This window comes from Amia ocellicauda, chromosome 3, assembly GCF_036373705.1.
Source record: "Amia ocellicauda isolate fAmiCal2 chromosome 3, fAmiCal2.hap1, whole genome shotgun sequence".
Classification (NCBI taxonomy): domain Eukaryota; kingdom Metazoa; phylum Chordata; class Actinopteri; order Amiiformes; family Amiidae; genus Amia; species Amia ocellicauda.
In genome coordinates this window covers 4,653,806-4,674,790 of record NC_089852.1, presented here as the reverse complement: position 1 = coordinate 4,674,790, position 20,985 = coordinate 4,653,806, and the positions used below count along the sequence as shown (strand labels likewise).

Genomic DNA, 20,985 nt, shown 5'->3' with positions numbered 1-20,985 from the left:
ACTGACAAACAGTATTTAGTTACTTCCTCAGTGCTTGATATCGACCTGTCCGGAATATGTCTTAAGTTGCTGTTTTTCATAAGCTCATAGTCTTAATTAATGTATATAAACCCACACACATGTATACCCTTAATTCAAATATATTGTATCCTATTACATTACAACTAATAGGGTAGATTGTATACAGATTGAAAGTTATAAATAATGATAGATTACAATTAATTTGTGATTCATTTTTCCTTCAGTACCTACACGTGAGCTGTCCTTTGGTTTTGGACGGTCTTTGTGCATTACAGAAATCCCTGAATGGTGTTGAACTGATTCACACGACTGAAATTGAATCACATGTATCCCTGGAAAATGTTTCCACAGAGATCAGTAATACATTATTATTGCCTATAATAAGTTCTGCTGGTACTTAGATTTACTGGGCCTGGTGGTATGCTACTGCACTGTGCAAACAAATCTTAAATCTGTGCCGTACTTCTCCTCTTCCCACTGTAATATAATTATGTTGGAAATAACCAGCTTATTCTCTGGGAACATGGTACATCTGTTTGAGGGAAATTCCAATTTGAAGATTTTTAATCTCTATGTGTGCCATAAAACAAAACAAAAATCATATAATCATGTATGGTTGGTTCTTGGCAACATCCATGTGTAAACTACATATACTTGTTCTTTAGCTCATGCAAATTGCCACTTAACTAGCATAATCTGGGTTATTTACAATCCTAATGCAGTGCAAAATATGCTTGGAAATGAGAAGTACCTACTGGCTTCAGACAAATGCTAATCAGCACGGGGGGTGGCAGGGCTGCTAATGCAACATCTGTATTATGATTGTGCTCGAGTGTTAAAGTGACAAGAATTTCACAGCCTTCAATTACTGCTGTGGACAACAAAGAACTATAGAAAATCAGTCATTATCTGGTCCAATGCAAATCACTGTCCTAGAAGTGGTTTGAACTAAAAGTACACATTCAAAGGTAGTAAAATATAATATGACATTATAGTTTGTATTTGCTTCAGCAGGACTAGTAACATCAATGAGTATTATGTAAACCTATTCTTCGATGGATTTAATGTACATGGAGACAACAATCTCTGTTCCCATCACAGCTCACATCGTTTCCAGGTCATGGAGAGACAGAGATTTTAATCAGCAATGTAGTTGTTTCATACATTTGATTTGTATCATTTTTAATAAACGTATACGGCGACACTAATATTTTTTCACATTTCACGTAACAACATTTGAAGCTATGTATTTAAAATGTAATCTTGTTCTCAGTTCATTTAGATTAGATGCAATAATACCCTAACATCTGCTGTTGTACTGCAGGTCAATTCTGTACCTGAAGCGACAAATATTTATATTATTTCCTTGTCTCCAAGTCTTCTCTTCACAGCCTCCACTTGTGTCCTCCTATTATCCTAATCTGTGACAAGGAACAGTGCCTCCATTTCCAGTATACAATTGTCAGTATACAACACCGAGACAAAAAGAAAAAATCCTAGCAGCTCAAATGCTGTTTCACTGAGGGATCAATACAGCTGTAAAGATCACAGTACCTTTCTCTCTGCATTCATTTCATTTAAAAGGAAACATGACATGAAAAGCGCAGGTTCCAGGATTGGAAGTAAGCACTTTTGAGACAAAGACAAAATGTACTATAATTATTAAGGGGATTAGGTCGTAACTTGAAATAAATAATTTCATCATCTTGTCAATATATGATGGACTTACTCAGGCGCTGACTGTTATTAGACCCTAAAATAGTTTATCACTAACATTTGTCATATTTAGCTATTGAAGTTACTGTATTCCTCTGCCTTTTTATGAAAAGCCTTCCTTGTTTCAGTCACTTATTTGACATTTCAAAAACACACTTATTAACACACTTCTTCCATAGTGTAATAGCATCATCCAAAACACAATTGTTCTTATTTATACCCAGTAATAATCTTCCCTATTACAGATGATGCAAAAGTGATGATGCACTTTTATTACTTTATATAACCCTGCCTGAGTTTTACTGTGGTGCGTTTCCCATTACCTCCTCAAATCATTCACTCAGAGGCACAAAACTGCTCGCCTATATCCATTTTTTTATCTTGAGGAAATCCATTTTCATTCTCAGAGCACTAGATATATTCAAATTGAATTTTGAAAGTAATAGAGTGATGTGGTATACTTTTACTGGTTTTACAGCTTTTCTGTGGCTTCAGTGTTATATGACGCTGTGAAATTACTAGCCTTAGGCTCACATTAGGTGATATTAACAGTCAATAACCCTGTGATATTACAGATTGGTCAAGAAACCCCACAGCTACACTTACTGTCTTACTGTCATGCTGCTTATGTGTGATTTGTCTGACCATTATTATTTTGGCAAGCCCAGTTCAATCCGCTCGGTATATATAATGCTCCGGAGTTGCTGCACCTCAAAGCCTGTCCTGAATAATGGATCAAGGACCACAAGCATGATATCTACAAATGGTTTTGACCTACATACATCGAAAAATGGTCCCCATGATTTAGGGGACTTAGCTGGCAAGAGTATAAATATTCTGTGAAATATATCCCCAGGTCAAAAAAAACTTTCATACGTTCCAGAAGAATATCTTTCAGGTTTCTATAAAACTCCATTCTAGCTCAAACAAGCTCAAACTGAATGCAGTCAGCAGACAGCCAGGGAAGCAAGCTATGCTTTTGGTTTCCATTTGGAATAGTATATTCATTTAAATGTCACTCACTGAGCTGCAGTATTGTATGCTATATGCTTATTACCTTGCACCACACAGAGGAAAAGCTTTCTGACTATTAAAGTGTGCCATACATCACAAGGAGTGGTGCTTTCAGATAGTTCCACCATTCCATATGACCAGTGTTGGTACCTCTTGAAATATGCCCTGTATTGTAATGCTATAATCCTTCTAGTTGATTTGCTCCTGTGTGTCAGTCACAATTAAATATGAATGGCCTTCGCAATATACTGCCATGCCTGATTTCCTTCCTTAGGCAGATCAACTGATGAAAAGGATGACGTTAAGACCCGAAGGGAATGAACAAGTGGTTTTTTTAGATGAAAACATACATTTGGGGTTTTAATCAATATTTTAACTTGAAGAATTATATATTTTTTAATAGGAAGAGTTTGCACACTGATTGTTTTTAATAGCATCAAAACAGGTTACAGAGAGGAAGGAGAGGAGAGACTGCAATACAGGAATTAATGATTTTGGTTGGAAAGGGGGCAGAGTCTGTCTTAATATGCTTCAGAGGAAATCACTCTGATATTTGAGACCAGAGCATAGAATAAATCAATGCAAGCTTATCAAGTTTTTAAATAGTAACTGATTTTTTTATTTTTTTTCAAAACAAAAATCTGTGACAACGCCAATCATATTGTACATGGTTGTACGGTTCTAGTAACATTTCTAACCTTCATGCAACATTGAGTGTTTGTATTTATGTTTAGCTATAAAAAAGAAACAGTTTTTACTTTTGAATCAAAGTGCAGATTCACCCACCAACTACAGACCCAGTACGTGAGGGTAAAAGCAAGGTATGTTTCATTAAGTCCCAGCAATAATTGGATTATATAACTCAATTGCATTTTATCTCAGGTCTGAATAAAGAAATAACTTTAATTTAATTTCATGTCTTATTTATTTTACTCCCAGGTATATTATAAATGTGGATTAATACATGTCCTCATAAAAACATGAAGTGCCTTGAGAAGAAAATGATCCTCACTCTCATAAACCGTCGCTACAATTGTACAGCAGGGAAGTGGACATGCTTCCCTCGGGGAATAGGTTTCTTCTGCTGTATTACTAATTAAAGGAGTTTATCAAATGGTACATATAACTCGATCGCTTTCCAAAATCTTCCCCCAACTGAATAGTCTTGCAGAATATTTTTCTTCTTGTTCTGTATTTATGTAATCACTAGGGATGCTTGCTCCACTGTACCAAGACTAATATGAAATATATATATATATATATATATATATATATATATATATATATATATATATATATATATATATACTGCTGTCATACATTTTCTCTTTTTTAATGTCAAAATTGAGTCTTGCTACAACTGTGTGCCCCAGAAAAAAGTATTCTCAACACACTCCATTATACATTATATATTAGAAATGGTCCAAATCGACAATAAATAGGGGATGGCTTTAGACTTTCTGCAAACCATACTGAGCTTCACAGCAACACATAGGTTAAGATCAACAAATTGTTTCCACGGGGCGATCAATATCACTCTCTGAGAGCTATCAAGGGCTGTAAAGTGTATAATAAGTTTATCAATTTTGTCCAGTAAAGAGCAGGAGCAAGAAAAAAATAAATGCAATATACTGTATTATACCTCCCCCCCCCTCCGCCTCAGGTCAATATGATTAACATCTGCATTAGCAACATTAGCTCTGTACATCCGCAACACATGGAGCATGCTGTGACCTAGATGTAAAGAGAATTTATGGCAGATCATTGCAATAATGCTCTTTAGCATTTCAGACAAATTAAGAAAGAACAATTCTTAGCTGGATATGATCATCCTTTGCTTAGCGATAAATATGCTATCCACTAGCTTTATTTTATTTAAATATGGGGGGGCACATACATTTTTTTTTATTCAATACTTTGAGGCTTCTGAATTGTGGCTGCATGTTGTTTATACCAGCTCACGGGCTCTCAGTTTGTATATGGATAGTTTGTCCTGTTTTGTCCTATATTGTGGAAGACTAACAGATGAGTGTAATTCTAAAAAGTAGATTTTAGTCGAATCGTCTCAGCACCGTTTTTATTGAAGTCAGACAACTGCCTGGAGCCGAGCATTGCCATCTGCTATGTTACTCTGCATCATCTTTCAAATTCACAAATGTCATGGATGTATTTTCACATTGCTTAAGGGTGGACACAATTCTGACCAGGCTCTTACCACATCTGGGACCTGATGCCACTGGACAGTGAATATTTGTTTTCCAAATACAATTTGAAAGAGTGTCTCTTAACCAATTATCTACGTGTTTTAGAAGTATTTGATTGTGTGGCTAAGTGTCTACATTTCTGGTTGGGTTTGCTTTGCTAATCAGTTCCACTGTACCTAGTGATTTATGTACTAAAGTCAAATTATTACAATTACTTAAGCAGTCGGACTAGTAATCTAAGCTATGCAGTCCTTCCATAAACTGCAAAATAAAGGCCTATTTTACTTCCTGGAAAAAGAAACATCAGTTACAGATAAATATTGGCTCTGTGTTATTGTCTGCTAGCTGTAGTCTTTCAAGTCATTGGCCATTTATTCTGGTGTTTTGTCATCTTTGCAAGATCATTCATTTTCAGCTTCAGCAGCATTTTGAAAAAAAAAACAAAGCTATCAATTCAAACTGATAGGATATAACTTATTATATTTTTTCCTGGTTTTAAAATTCAAAAAAGCACTTCCTGTCATCCTTCTACAAACTATATGTCATGAGCATCTGTGGTTTTGAACGTATGGGGGGGTGGGTTCAAAACAAAGGTGCAGAGAAAAATACATTTCTGTACAGTGAGTTAGATTACCTAATCTGCAACACAGCTGTCCAGTGGAGAAAACAAAAAGATTTTAGCATTTTCACAGAAGAACACCTAATTACAATCTATTTAATGAATAAACAAATTAATGAAATAATTGTGGGAACATTCAAGAAAGTGCAGCCAAAAATATGGCACTTGGTGTAAATGCGTATGCTATATGAACTGATAATTTCTACCACATCTGAACTGGTTTTGCTTCCAACTGAGTGAATTATTTGGATTAACTGCAATGGCCTTTGAACACAGTACCTTCATCTGAAACATCACACACTTTCCCTGCCTGAGAGCTGGCAAAGATATAGAAATGAAGCATACAAGGCTTAGATTACACATGTGTTTGTGATGAGACATCTATAATAATCACTGTATTTTGAAAGAAAGGCAGCATGACAGGGTCACAGATGATAAAATCATAGATATTCATTTCACAATGTTCCAGTGGAAAGAATTTACAGGTAACAAAACTATAAACATAGGTTATTATGGAATAAAATGCACATTCCAACAGACAGAAGACCAAGTGGTGTTTCATTTAAACCAGGCTAAGGCAGATGGGTTAGTGCATTGCACACATTGCTGAAACCCGGATGTTTCTGCACCAGCACAAAATTAGATGGAAATTGATTTAATTTTACATTGGATTATTGTTCATTAAACTACTTCAGCAAGCACTTGTTGAGGATAGCAGTCTCATCAGCATTCAAACCACAGACATGTTTCTAGTCAACAGCTATTGAGTACACATGAGGAAAACCTGACCATAAAAATCAATCTGGATCTGATAATATTATGTAACCTCTTCTCCCTTGCCCTGCTCTTTGATCTGCAAGGGGCTGTGTCACTCTTTCTCTCTCAACAGACAAATAAATGGTTGAAGTTGTAAATGTTTATTTTTTGTCCCAAACTGCCTTTTGTGGAACATTTCAGACATGATAAGATGATCACATTCTAATGATATATTAGATATGAAGGAGGGGAATATGTTTTACTTCTCCTGTTTTAGTTGTTTTATTGTCTGTGCATTTACAGTACATAAAGTGTGATCAACATACATGTAACTGATGAATTATGATCTATGAATTTTAAGATTGCTAAATGTAAATGAGTCATTACCATGTGCAGTAGATTTGAATACTGAAATACTTGTACACATTTCAGTGCAATTCCAGGATCAAAGGTGCACAGACGTCAGGTATTAAAATGTTCCTTTATCTGTATTCTGCAGGCAACAGAGGCTAACCTTTGCACATGACAGCCCCGAACCTGCATGATTAATTCCATGGGCTTGAAACATCAGCATCCGAGGAGACTTAATTGAAAAGTCCTCTCTTTTAAATTATCTCGGCTTACCATTACCAGCAGTGAAAGCTCATGTTCTTGAAGGCAGAATGGTGAGTTATGTTGCATCAAGATGCATTGAAGAGGAAATCTCCAACACTGGATTACTTGGCTACTTGTGGCATTCAAATGTCATTTGTCATTGTGGCGAAAGAGTCGCTGACAGACGCTAAACTCTTCGCACACACCAGCCCTCATGTAAGCCTTAGAAAATCACAAAGTTTGTGTGCATCCTGTGAAGTGTGCTCACGTGGAAAGTTGCCAGAGGGGATGTTGATAAAAGGATGGTGTGGACTTCCAAAATCAATAAATTAAATAAAAGGGAAATTCTGCACTGTAACCTGATCTCACTGGGCAGTTTATACTTTCATTTAGTGAAATAAAACAGCTTGGGGGAGAAATCACTAGAATAAAGCAAAGAAAAAAAATTAACTGCTCACAAAATCTTTGGGTACATTGGGAAAGAAGAATTACAATGTATGATTATGGCAGTAACTAGTACATTTTCTTCTAAATGAAGAAGTATAATTCCCCTTTTTTTCTAAGTATCACTATGCTTAGTTTGCCTCAGGCTTGTTATTTAGCTATTTTTGCCACTGCGTTTGTACAGAACCTGATAGATGGGACCTGACTCCTGTGTAACTTAATATAATCAAAGTAGAGTGATGGCTTGCTTAATTTATTAAATCCCAGTGTTTTTAGTTGTTTGTTTTTATCTAGGCCTACACTGATTGAATCAGTATGCAGGCTATATATAAACATTATAAATGGTTTCAAAAGCAGAAGAAATAAATAAATAAACAAACAAACATCTGGGCAGTTGACTACGCAAGTCCTGAAACAACATTTGAATAGACACAAGATTTATGGCATTGGTGTTGCTGAATATATCAGTTAGTGAGGTTATACTCAAAGCACTTCTGCCAAGTGGTAATGGACTTAAAACACATTTTTATCCCCAAGAGAATATATCCGTTTCTTTTTTGGCATGAATGGCCTGTAAGTGCACTCTACAAATGGAAATCTTGGCTAACATACATGGCATGCAATAAATCACTCTACTTTCATGCTTTTTTAAGAACAAGGACAAGTAAATACTGTAGTATTTGCAAATGTAGCAAAAGTATTATAGTGGAAGAGGTATCACATATATCTCACCTTTTCTTGATTGTGTGAAGATCCTGCTGATTAAATTACTCCAGTGTTACTCCATGGGCGCACCACAGCCAGTAGCGGACTCCATGTATATTATAATTAATATTACATTTAATATCGCCAATAGATAATCGGGGACTTTGCAGTAATGTACAGCATGAACAGGCTGCGTCATGTCAGGAAACACGCGTGGCCCCACTGACTTATTTGATAGTAGTGCTGCTATGCCAGCACCGGCCACACCGGAGAGCAGGCCGCTGTTGAGACATCTGGCATCCCCTGGCATCCTGCATCCCCTGACTGACTGCACATGAGCAGTTGAAGGAGCATTGCACATGTATGACTTTTCGCCCAACTGTGCAATGCTTTATTACATACAAAAGGTAGATTATTTGAATCCATTTACGGGTAGTTGAAATATAAATCATGCACATTGTGATATGAATTCTAATCTATTTAAAAGTGGACTTCTCATTGCAAGCCAAATGTCAAGTCAGTCGTATATAATCAAGATAATTATTGAAATAAGGCTTTTAATTATTTTCACAGTAGTTATATTACAATGTATGTGACCGGTTGAACAGAGGTCAGTAGCAGAAGGAGGAGCAGCGAAGTGGGTGGCGATGGGAGCCGGCAGGCAGGCAGGGAGGCTATGTGCAGCATTATAGATATTGTGTATGGCCTTCTCGTGATAAATATTTACTTTTGGATATGGCTCTTTAGGAAATCTGCATTTTTAAATTACATCAGCAGGTTAATGTTGGGCGGTTGAGTATCCCCAGGCCTGTTGTGGTGGGCCAGTCTGGGTCAAAGTCCAGGGCCGGTTTTCAGTCCCAGTCCATCCCTGTAGAGGTGTATTATGCCCGGGTTGTGGGGATTATATAGAAAGAAATGTAGATAGTTTGAGGTGTCTGTGCTCCTGGAACTCATGGGCAAATATGTGCCTGGACAGAAACGCGAATTAACCGCTGAGTTAACCCACAGTTTTCCAAGTGAGTGTGTAAGTATCACCAAAAGAACCCAATATTATTATTTTCTTAGTTCTGCAGTTATTCTGAAAAGATTTTTTGTTAGAAAATGTCTAAAAGAAATTGCAGTTTTATACTGAAAAATAGTTAAGTTTGTCTCATTCTCATGTCAAGAATCGCAAAGTTATGTTGTGAAAGGAGAAAATGTACTTTTCTTTCTCAAGAGAGGCTTCTGCTTTTTTCCCTTTGCATGACTAGGAACTCTATGAATATTTACTGAGTATTTCTCGTCTCAGACGGGGCGCTGTTTTGTGTGCTGATAAAACTTTCAAGCAGTGATCGCATTATATCCATCTCCTTTCGATGGATGTCATTCTCCATGAATCGCACCTTTCTCTGCCTGCTCCTTCTTTGAAGCATTTGGGAATCTTGGATGAATGTTTTATTGAAAATTCAAAAGCTTTTGTGACTCATCACTGTGTAAAAATAAACCTGTTAGGTTCCTTTATCTTCCTTAAGGAATTTAGAGTTTAGATTTTGACTCCTCGGCGTGCCACCCTACTTAAATTTATATCAAGGTTTTTTCTTGATGATTCAATCCAGATATCTGTTTGTACTTCTAGAATGATCTAAAGTGCTGGCCTGGGTGTCTTACAAGTCAAACACTTTGTAGGCAGTTAATTAAAAACACTGAACAAGTATTCATATTGAAATGTCAAAATAGCTCATTAAATACTGAAAACTGAAAACTGTTTCAGTAATGAAATGTGAGTTCACTACCTACTTCTAACGTTCTTTTTTTTTTTTTTTACCAAACTTGCATTCCACGTTAAAAACTGTGATTCTTTATTGTGACAGAAAACCACATTCACTTACACAGAATACTACTTTCAGTTTTTAGCTTGGGCCCAGTATTATACAAACAGATTAATTTTGTGGATGTGTTATAGTGCTGTCTTACAGTCCAACATGAAATCTAATGTGATACCAAATGGAAGCCTGCCTTGTTAGCTGTCTGCTAAGACAACAAGTAGTTACAGCTTTGATTTCCTTGATAGTGAAAATGAAATTATAAAACCAATTAAAACATGTCTGGAAAAATTACATTTTAGAAATGGAAGGTAAATATATTAGATTATATAGCTACATTTTTTTAATGATATCAATCTTCGATTTATACATCATATTAGGTTTATGCGCCACTGTATCCTTGGACTAACAGTGATTCTACAGATGCACGATACAGATATTTCTGTTTCCTTCACTGGCAATAAGCAATAGTAATAGCTTTAGCATCTGTGTTCATTGTTTGTTAAATATTTTGTCATTTGAGGAATGCTAGGGTTTGGAGATGAGCCTGATTGCCAATTTGCGAATATATGTTCCTTGATAACATGCAGGGGTATTCATATGCATACACATTGTATGTTTAATCAACATATTGTATAATTTATCATTTAATTATGCATGCACAGCTACAACCTTGCCTTGAAACCAGTTTTACTCTCTAAATGTTTATTGACAAACAAAGTAAATAGTTTTTCTTAAGTGGTTTAATTGATTAAATATTAACACTTAACAAGAAAGTTCCTTTGGTGTGCAATATCATTCTTTTCTTACTGCTAATTAACAAATGTCTATATTGGGGGGGGTTCCACCAGGATTTAAACAATTTTATTTGGGGGGAAATCTCAAAAGGTATATTGCTGAGTTACATGTAAAGCAAGATGTAAAAGATAGTGTTTTTGTAAAGGTTGGACGGTGAGGGTTTTCTTGGCATTCAACACTCCCAGTAGAAGCACAATGAACCATTACTGCAAAGGCATATCATTGTCTATTTATCTGCCTAGGGATTCAGGCCTACAATCCTAAAGGCTTTGTGTGATTTAACTATGGTTTAATGTAAAGAGACAGGCTGCTGCTTGAATTAGTTTAAAGTATTTGGAAAAAGATTGCTCTGGTGCTTAACAAGGAAGGGTCACTGATTATTATACAAACCAGGAGGCCAAGCCTGTTAGCAGAGATGTTAATTAGCAGTATGATGCTTGGGCATTTGATAGAAATATCCATTAACCAGCATTGCTGCTTAGAGGGGGTGCCATTTTGGGTTATAGCTCAAATGCTGCTCACAGCTAAACATGTCTCTTCAGCAGCTGGTGAATCTATAATTAACTAGTTGCTTTTCTTATGTAATACAAGCTATTTGTGTGTTGTTGGTTTTTAAGAGACCAGAGAGTGGCTATTTCAAGCTTCTTTTTTTCAGAGTTTAAACAATATATTCCTAGAAGGGAACACACACTTAAGATATAAAGATCCTGCGTTCCATTATGGAACACACACATTTTTAATATATGGTAGACGATGTATGATCTTTGTTTTTCATATACCAAAATTTAAAATATATGTAGTATTTGTTAAATATATTTGAATCTGTAATCCATATATTTGTGTTTCTTGTGTAAACTATAAGTCACCTTGGATATGGCAGTATGCCAATAAATAAATACAGTATTAATAATAATTGCCTAAAAAGGGGGACATTGTGGTATATGAAAAAGATAAGGATCATCAATTACCTACCGTATATTAAAATATATATGATAATTCCATAAGGATGCAAAATCTTAATCTATTTTCATTATTAAAGTAAAATTATATTCTACAAACAGTCAATTGTACCAGAAAAAGGATCTCATTTTGTTGGTTGGGGAAATAAACTTTTAAATCAAATCAAGGCTATGCAGCTTCACAATGACTGGTAAACAATACAAAACGTTCTCTCAGTATTGGACAGCAGAGGGCAGCAAAACCAAAGTAAAGCCATTTTGCTATTAGCTCTTCCACAGTATCTATGGATCACATTGTTATATATGATAAAGCATTTGATGTACACAATAGTACCTTTAATTCAATACATAATATGCATTTGACGTATCGACAATGACATTTTTTATTTGTATCCGTACTTTTGTTTTAAATCAAATGACAGACATAGATTGGATGATAATATAACAAAAGCAATATCAGGCATACTGTGGTACACATTTCCCAGTTGAGCTTGACATACACAATATATATTTAGTTTCATTCTAGACATAGGGTCAAGGTCAAAAGCAGTGGTAACACGTTCACTGTTGAATAGTTGTAAATCATGTCATTTAAATAAGAGGAATTGATAAGAACATTTTTCTTGATTGCCCATTCAATAGGCATTTAGTAGTACTGCTTGATGCAAATTATTTTGGTATCATTTGTAGCAGAATTCACATAAGATATTTACTGAATACTGAAAAAAATCCTATAGTTTACATAGTTTAGTGAGTAAAAAGTATTGTACTTTTCCCTTCTTAACAATTTCTTTCTTTCTTTCTATAAAGAGAAGCAGACTACTCTAGTTCATACCCTGAAGAACAAAAGGTTTGCGGATAGCTTAGCGTAAAGTAATCATGCTTTGCTTCTATATAAGTCCCATTTTTACAAGCAGTTGGTCTCGCACTGCAGTAGTCACTTCAGTTAGATGATCAAAGGCCAGGGTCAGGTATCCAGCTCGGCAAGAGAGTTTTCTGCTTGCTGTGTTTTTAAGTGCCGGCCAAACCTAAAGCCAAGTCTTCTCAAACGTTCACATGTGCCAAAGTCCCCCGAGCTCCTCTGGCTTCTTGCTGAAGAGTCGAATAAGACCTTGGCTCAAGTAGCTCAATGTTCTCAACTCCAAACCAATCAGCACATTTTCTCACTTAGATTAAAAACAACGACACTCTTCAGTCCACTGTCGGCTCCTATGTAAAACGCTGCCCGAATATGAAGTCGTTTCGGCTATTAGACACAAGTGACTTATGTTCTTAAGTGTGTTGGCTAATGTGATTTCATCTCGCAAACAATGCAAGACCTGCTTTTCACCAACATTTATTATTGACTTAAACATATTGATTTTAAATACTAAAACATCCACTTTAGCACAGTGTGATATCCAATTAAATAGTCAGTAGTTATACATATATTAACCATTTGAAAATCACAAGTGTGAAACAAAACCAATCTCTACTTTTCTATTACAATTAGGATTACCACCTCTTCCCACAACCCCACTATAAGAAGATACTTTTAGAGTTCAGACTCATCAGGATTAATGATTGTTGTCAGCCACCAACTGACATCACTCTGTTGAAGCTGATATTTATTTTCAAAGATGAAGTCATTTGTTTTATAAAGGAGGAAACGGGATCTGCCAAGTCCTGATTCAACAGCATGTTTCATCAATTTGTTGTAGCAAAAAGACCAAAGCAAAATATTGCTAAAGTATCTCTTTCTCCTAATGTTATATTGAGTAACCTCGAGTTATAAGGCACACTAATCACGCAGGTGTTTATTTTGAGAAACACACAATGATCATCTATTATAGGAAAGCAATCTGGCCCCAGCATGAGGTACGATCTGAGATGTGTCAAACAGGAGGAACCTCACCATAAACAGAAGTTGATTTATATCACATTGTCCTAAAAATACATTTTAAACTTGGCTTTTGTTTCCTTGTGCTGTGTGTGCTTCTTTATTAATGGTCAGGGGTCATTGTCGGCAAAGGAATCCATTAACATAGGGAGTTTATAAACATCCAATATAACACAGTCAATGGTTTGGAAATGCACGTATGACTCTCATACAGAAACTCTGCAGGTTTTTTACAGACGATTTGAACAAATAAAATAAATATGACTATATTAATGCCCTTAAGCGCCATGTCCTATTTTTCGTATATGTATTTAAAACTTCACCATCTACTTTTAATGAATTCACAGAATATGGAATGCGTTATTCAACATTAACATACCGCCTTTCCGTTTCCAGGGCCAAATTGTTCCGTGGAAAGAAGGTCCACGGGGAGTTTGACGTCAAACTAGAGCAGGTAAGTCTTTGAAAGTTGACTTTGTGACTTTGTACTAAAATTGAATCTGTATTTGATTTGCAGAGATTGCACCTTTTTGATAATAATGAAAACATAAATGTCAATTCTGTCACTAGTCTATGGTCAACCACAAATACAATTTCATAACACCAAATATTGACATTGATGCTGATGCACAAAACATACTAAAAGGGCATTTTAAATTCTTCCATCTCCCTCAGTAGTACCACAGAGAAAAGCGTGGCCAATCACAGCAGTCCTTCTGTTGAAACCACACACCTTCCAAGACAGAAGCTTGACCCATTACAGCAGTCTCACTGTCCCCAGACAAAAGTTAAGAGACCATAAATAGACATCAAAGATCTACCTTCAGTTTTAACATAAAATAAATAGATGAGTGAATACGAGCTTAGAAATGTAATGTAAACAATTTTAAAGGAATCATTTCTACATTATTTAAAGTAATACAATATTTCAAAAGCATTTAAGCTGTTTGTTTAATCACATTGCATTGCAGAACAATTACATTTCAATTGAACTTCTATTAGTAAGCAAACTTCTCCTCAAAATGCCTGAATGAACATGTATATCAGACTGCACTGCTCGGTTTACCCAAATAGAGTATCTTTTAGAAAGTCTGGTACTGAGTCTGTTTAGTGATTGCTTTCCTGTTTATAATCCTTCTTACCCAGAGGTAAGACAGGGCTGTTTGACCGTAAAGACAACACCCTTTGATCTTGCGCTGAATGATCACTGTGCATCAGCCATTTAATTGTTTCCTCCTTCCTTTTGGCGAAATTGTTCTGTTTTCCATGATGACTGCCAGCAACATCTTCAGAATGAAGCGATCGTTTAAAAAAAAATTCTAATTACCTTAATGGGAATATCATGGAATGGTTATCAATGAAGAATATCTGAAAAAGCAGGGCCTTTGTCCCACCGGAAGAAAACAGAAATTCTGCTTTCTATTTCTCACAAAATACGTTGTCTTCATTTACTTAGTAAACTAACTGTGCAAAATGTTTTTTTTAAATGACAATTATAGTTCTAAACGCAGTATTCTTACATGTAATACATAATTTCCTTGGCTGCATATTCAAACAGATGATATGAAAGAGGCTTTGAATTAAATCTGCTATGGAAAGGCTGTTCATTTTAGACACATGTGAACACTTCCGCAGTAAACTCAACTCAACACTATACAATATTAATGCAAAAGGGTATTCTACCAATGGTTTGCACTTTCATTGCTGGAGTTTCTGAATACATGATATTACTCAGTCAGATGGGAAAAGAGACGATTGCTCACTCACTACACAAACTATCTAAATACCTCAGTCTAGCCCACTTACCACAAGTTTCATCACAAGTTGCTACAATGAATAAGCTACACAGTACTCCACCCACATTTAGATGTTTACAGATTCAAAGTCAACACTTCGTGCCGCCAATCATTTTTGGACAAGCTGCGATTGTCATGCGGTTGCCTTCTGTAAACATTTCCACATGTTTGTTTCCTTTGTTCTAAATTATTTCACTTTACCCTTAAACTCTTACTAAAAACCTTCCCATCTCATAGGACACGATCGCAAGGAACAGGTGAGATCATCAGGCCTTTTAAACTTTAAAAATATTATCATTTATTAATAACTTAATGTGATCTACCATCAATAAAGCTTTAATGTGAAGTGGTCGAGTCCATTGTGGAGTTTATACATAATGTAAAAGGGATTAATTGTGAAGATGGAAAGCATAAAAGGAGAACTATTGAAGCTAATGTCTATATTTTGCCCTCAGTCTGCTAAAATCTTGATGGTATTTAAGTACAGTAGTTAATATGCTCCCGGTGCCTGCTAATACAAACCAGTGGTTAAGGATCTATGCGACATCTTTCTGAAACCTACCTCAAAGTGGAAACAGATTTTCTGAATTCTAATTTGCTTACACAGCATCACATGTTTGGAACATGTAGCCCGGCCTCAGAAGGATTCGGCTTTAATTTGCAATTACTTGCAAACTCCACATAACTGCTCTTAGCTCCACATCATAAATGCTTTTCTGTCTTTAATTATGACACGTCTGCTGTTGTCAGTTTCATTTTGTATGAGAACGCTCTCACAGTGCCTGCTCCTGGGACAGATTCTGTTTATAAAATGTTTTCACAAACGCAAGTGTTGAGTAGATTGTGCAAATCAAAGGGGGAAAAATCCCATTTGCATGCATCAAAATTATAGCTTGTAACAACACAATGTGAACAAATTCCAAGGAGAGTGAATACTATCTATAGCCACTGTACCTTCACATAGACAGATATACAAAATGTACATACCAGGGTATGCAGATGTTGCCACTTGGGGACACGGTATATGGTATGCATTTTCCTATGTATATAAGCACACAAAGCTGTCACATGTGTCAGTTTGCCTGAAGAGTTTTTCTTCAAGATTGCGAAGGGGTTTTAAAAAACAATAAATGCAATGAAAAAGAAGATGCCTAAAAGCCATTACCCAGAATGATGGAGACCATTTTCTCTTATTTCACCAGTGTATTCTGTCTTATTCAGGCCAACACCTGACAGCAAGTGTGCTTTCTATAATTGCAGTAGACCATTATTTTGCAATAATAATAAAATGCATTTTATTAAACAAACCTGTCAATTAATTAATACATTTCTTATGTTAGGAATGATTCTTCCACTATGATTCTGCACACACTGGCTACATTACAATTATAGAAATCCCACAAGATGATGTACAATTTAATTATTTTAAATTCTGTCAAAATAGTTTTAATACATACAATACATACAATTTATTACATACATTTAAGGCATTCATTCCAAATTGAAATGCCTAAATCACATCGCCTGAATTCAATCAAAAATTTGGCCCAATCACAAAAGCAAAACCAGCTACTTAACTGGATAGAAATGGAAGCATCTGGCAAACAAAAAGCTGCCAGTACTGTAGGTTTGTAGTGTGGGATTATTGTGTGGGTCAAATCCAGGCCCACAGGATTGGAGTGAAGGTAACTATGTCCAAGAAACATATTTATTCAACTTAAAATCTATAATCACCTTGCCAGATTCCTGTATTACGGTTCCATAGCTTTTCACTCCTTTAGCAAACAACTTCAACTAATGAACCTAACATATTAACAGGAAACCAAACAGGTGAGATTAAATGAAAACTTTGACCCGGCCTACCCCTGCTATCAGAGCACAAACATGTACTTCATAGCGGATATATTTTTGATTATACAAAAGAAGTTACAAAAAACAGCCGCTGAGTTTGTACTAGGTTGTTTGACGGGTCTATTTTGTAAACAGACCCACATGTGTTTTTTCTTCACAGGCCGAGTTCTCTGAGATCAACCTTGTGTCCCACGCTGACGGGACCTGCAATGTAGACATGCAAGTCTTTCGAAACGGCACAAAGGTGGTCAGGTAAGACCAACCAATGTAACAATCCCTGCACATGTGTTTTTCTGAGCCAAGAGTCAAATTCCCATTGCTTCCGTGAGCTTTTTAGTCAATCACAATTGAGGCTGAAGGAAGGTGCATCTTGAAGGCCCAAATTGAATCAAACGTTTGAAACCACCATGGAAACTTTGACTCATAAAAGACCAATTACAATCCATAGTCTGCTGTCAAACTTTGTTTTCCCATCCTTCCCTGTTTTGTTGTGTAATCCATTGCTTGCGGCCATTTGTTGGATTATTATTTGATTGGGCATTATTCTTTGAAATCTGTGTTATGACTCAGATTACCAGTAAAATTGCCGTGACAATCAGTAACTGTAATTCCATGATACGAATGCTTACTCAGAGGATACAATCTGTAATTATTTGTCCTTCCAAATCTCGCAGGTTGGATGAAAAAACGCAGCTTGGATTTTCTCCAGGGAGACAAAAATATAGCCATTGTTTAGTGTTATTCCTTCAGGATTAAAACCAGATTTCATAGCCCTTGGAATGTTTTCTTTTATATATTTTCACAAAATGTACTAAGGACCCTAGTGTGTCTTGTGTCCTTGTTTTTTCTTGGTTTATTCTTTAACTTAAAAAAAGGCCATTACATCATCGTTAAGGCATACACCTACGCCATATGACTCTGGCAGGATATGGATTGATGTGGCTTGCATCTAATGGCACAAAAATGCATTCATAATGCTCATGTGGTCCTTTACATCTTGAGTGTTTTAGTGTGCTGAAGCAGGGAAATAATAGAATATCATGAAGCCGAAGCCACAAAGCCAAAGTCAACCTGACACTGACTTAAACAGACTCAAACAGGTTTAGTGGTTAAAGAATAGCACATGGGTCACTCTGCAAGGAGAGTTGGGTTTATCTTCATAGCACCTTCTTAACTGATCTATTTATATTCCTTTGTCTCATAAACATTACTAAAACAATTACTAACATTTGGCTCTTTTCTTTCTTTGTGTTCCCTGATGTTTGGTCAAGTCAAATACCCAAGACACATACATAAATCACAGATTTTTCGACACTAGCCCAAGCAATTATCTTGTATTGATTGAGGCTCTTAACAAGATTACATTTGGGGCCAGAAATAAAGACAATAACAAATGTTCTTCCATGGACTAGCACAGAGCAATTTCTGAACAAAGTTATGTTAGAATTTAATATTTCTTTAGCATTGACTAAATAATGTTATTTATATTCATATTTATACACAAATTCAAATAATCATCATCAGCATCATCATAATTCGCATAATAATAACTGAAAGTATCTGAGGATATTTTGTCTGCATGTGACAGTACTTTTTGCATAATAATATACACCGATCAGCCATAACATTATGACCACCTGCATAATATTGTGTAGGTCCCCCTTTTGCCGCCAAAACAGCCCTGACCCGTCGAGGCATGGACTCCACTAGACCTCTGAAGGTGTGCTGTGGTATCTGGCACCAAGACGTTAGCAGCAGATCCTTTAAGTCCTGTAAGTTGCGAGGTGGGGCCTCCATGGATCGGACTTGTTTGTCCAGCACATCCCACAGATGCTCGATTGGATTGAGATCTGGGGAATTTGGAGGCCAAGTCAGGCCATTCATCAGACCAAGCCACCTTCTTCCATTGCTCCGTGGTCCAGTTCTGATGCTCACGTGCCCATTGTAGGAGCTTTCGGCAGTGGACAGGGGTCAGCATGGGCACCCTGACTGGTCTGCGGCTACGCAGCCCCATACGCAACAAACTGCGATGCACTGTGTCTTCTGACACCTTTCTATCAGAACCAGCATTCACTTTTTCAGCAATTTGAGCTACAGTAGCTCGTTTGTTGGATCGGACCACACGGGCCAGCCTTCGCTCCCCACGTGCATCAATGAGCCTTGTCCGCCCATGACCCTGTCGCCGGTTCACCGCTTTTAGTGTGCAAAAGTGATACTACAAGCCTTTAAGTGGGTCACTAGCAGTAGTAGTGTGATAGTAAACCCACTTTCCCCACTCCCCACCACTGGGAGATACTGCCATACTTGAAAAACCGGGGAAGGAATAGAGTGACCAACACAGTTCCTGTAAGTAGTTCAACTACACCAACCCATGAACAGTAAAAATTTATTTTGGATGTCCCTTTATCTTTAATAAACTGATTCTGTAGAATCACAATATCATGGTCCTGTCTTGAACCTGCTGAGCCTGAATTTCCTTACAGTTGGTTAGTAGCAGAAGTATAGTCTGTAGCTTCTGTAGCTATTGGAGGTATTTAGGTGAGCAACATGTCCACTGTCTAATAAAGGTCCTGCAAGATAACAAGACTGCATTTTGTCACATGCATAATAAATGAACAACCATTAATAGCGTTTATATTGCTTCTTTCTCTATTTAACACATAATTCTTAGACTGGACAAGGTCCTTTAAAAACAGTATCCAGTATTTTTTTAACATGCCCTTTCAGCTTTCAAAATATTTCCACTGACTGTAAACCTCATAACCGAGCTCAAACTATGTGCTTGCGCTAACTCTTTGCTTTAATCAATGTGTCCCAGTGTGCGCACCCAGACAAAAGCAAGAACCAACAGGAGCCATCTCACATTTCCATCATTTTGTCAATGCTCTTTGGAGCCTTTTTTGTGGGCCTCTTCCAAGAATTTCCAAGTCATGGTTGGCTTGAGCTACAAAGTCCAACTTGAATATTACGTAATCTGACGAGAAAATGTTTTCCCTGTTACGATTCCTACAATTTAAACATTAAACCTTAAACTTAAAGCTTTTTAATGTTCTAATTGGTATCGATTGTCTCCACAGGTCATTCAAGCCTGACTTTGTTCTGATCCGACAGCATGCATTCAGCATGGCAGAGAATGAGGATTTCCGAAACATGATCATTGGTCTGCAGTATGCTGGGATTCCCAGCATGAATTCGCTAGAGTCCATTTACAATCTCTGTGACAAGCCTTGGGCGGTAAGTTTTTTTTCGTTTGAGTTTCATATGAGCATTCTGTAAATCTGCATCCAATAAATGTACAGTATTGATTTTGAAGCATATCTTAAAAGAAGGTTGATCTAGTGCAATATATAAATAAAATATATAAAAACCATTTCAGTTCCCTGTTATTTCACCTGAGTGTCACAATGTAACCTGCTTTATCGAGTGACAATCCTCTCTACAATGTTATCACAATATTATAAAGAAGCGTCCACTAAAGGTCACTAAACACTACACAAACACAAAAAATACAAAGTGACCTATGTATACTTTAACTGTTGGGATGTTTCTTTGAAAACCCTACTGAAAAATGCAGTTTACTATATTTATTACGTGCATCTTAAAGTCATACCATGGTATGTTGAACAATGTAACCTTTTTAAGCATGATTTTGAAGAATTGAGCAGACTGTAACTATGAGGCTGGGGGGGCGCTGAGTGTCTGGACTGTTGCTGTCTCCTCGTTTCTGAGGATACACGTTCTTTGCAATGATTTGTCGAACAGTCATTACGACACTATCTATAATTACATCTTCCCTACAGCATTTGCTTTACACATCAATTCCTTTA

General features: G+C 36.5%; 1 protein-coding gene across 1 annotated transcript in view; it reads left to right on the top strand.

The window, feature by feature from the left end:
* Positions 1–20,985, top strand: part of syn2b (synapsin IIb) — a 75,091-nt gene that overhangs the window by 21,562 nt on the left and 32,544 nt on the right. The window contains exons 2-4 of the mRNA XM_066697822.1: positions 13,908–13,965; positions 17,319–17,410; positions 20,236–20,392. Of these exons, the coding sequence (XP_066553919.1) occupies positions 13,908–13,965; positions 17,319–17,410; positions 20,236–20,392 (307 nt within the window). The remainder of the gene's footprint in view (positions 1–13,907; positions 13,966–17,318; positions 17,411–20,235; positions 20,393–20,985) is intronic.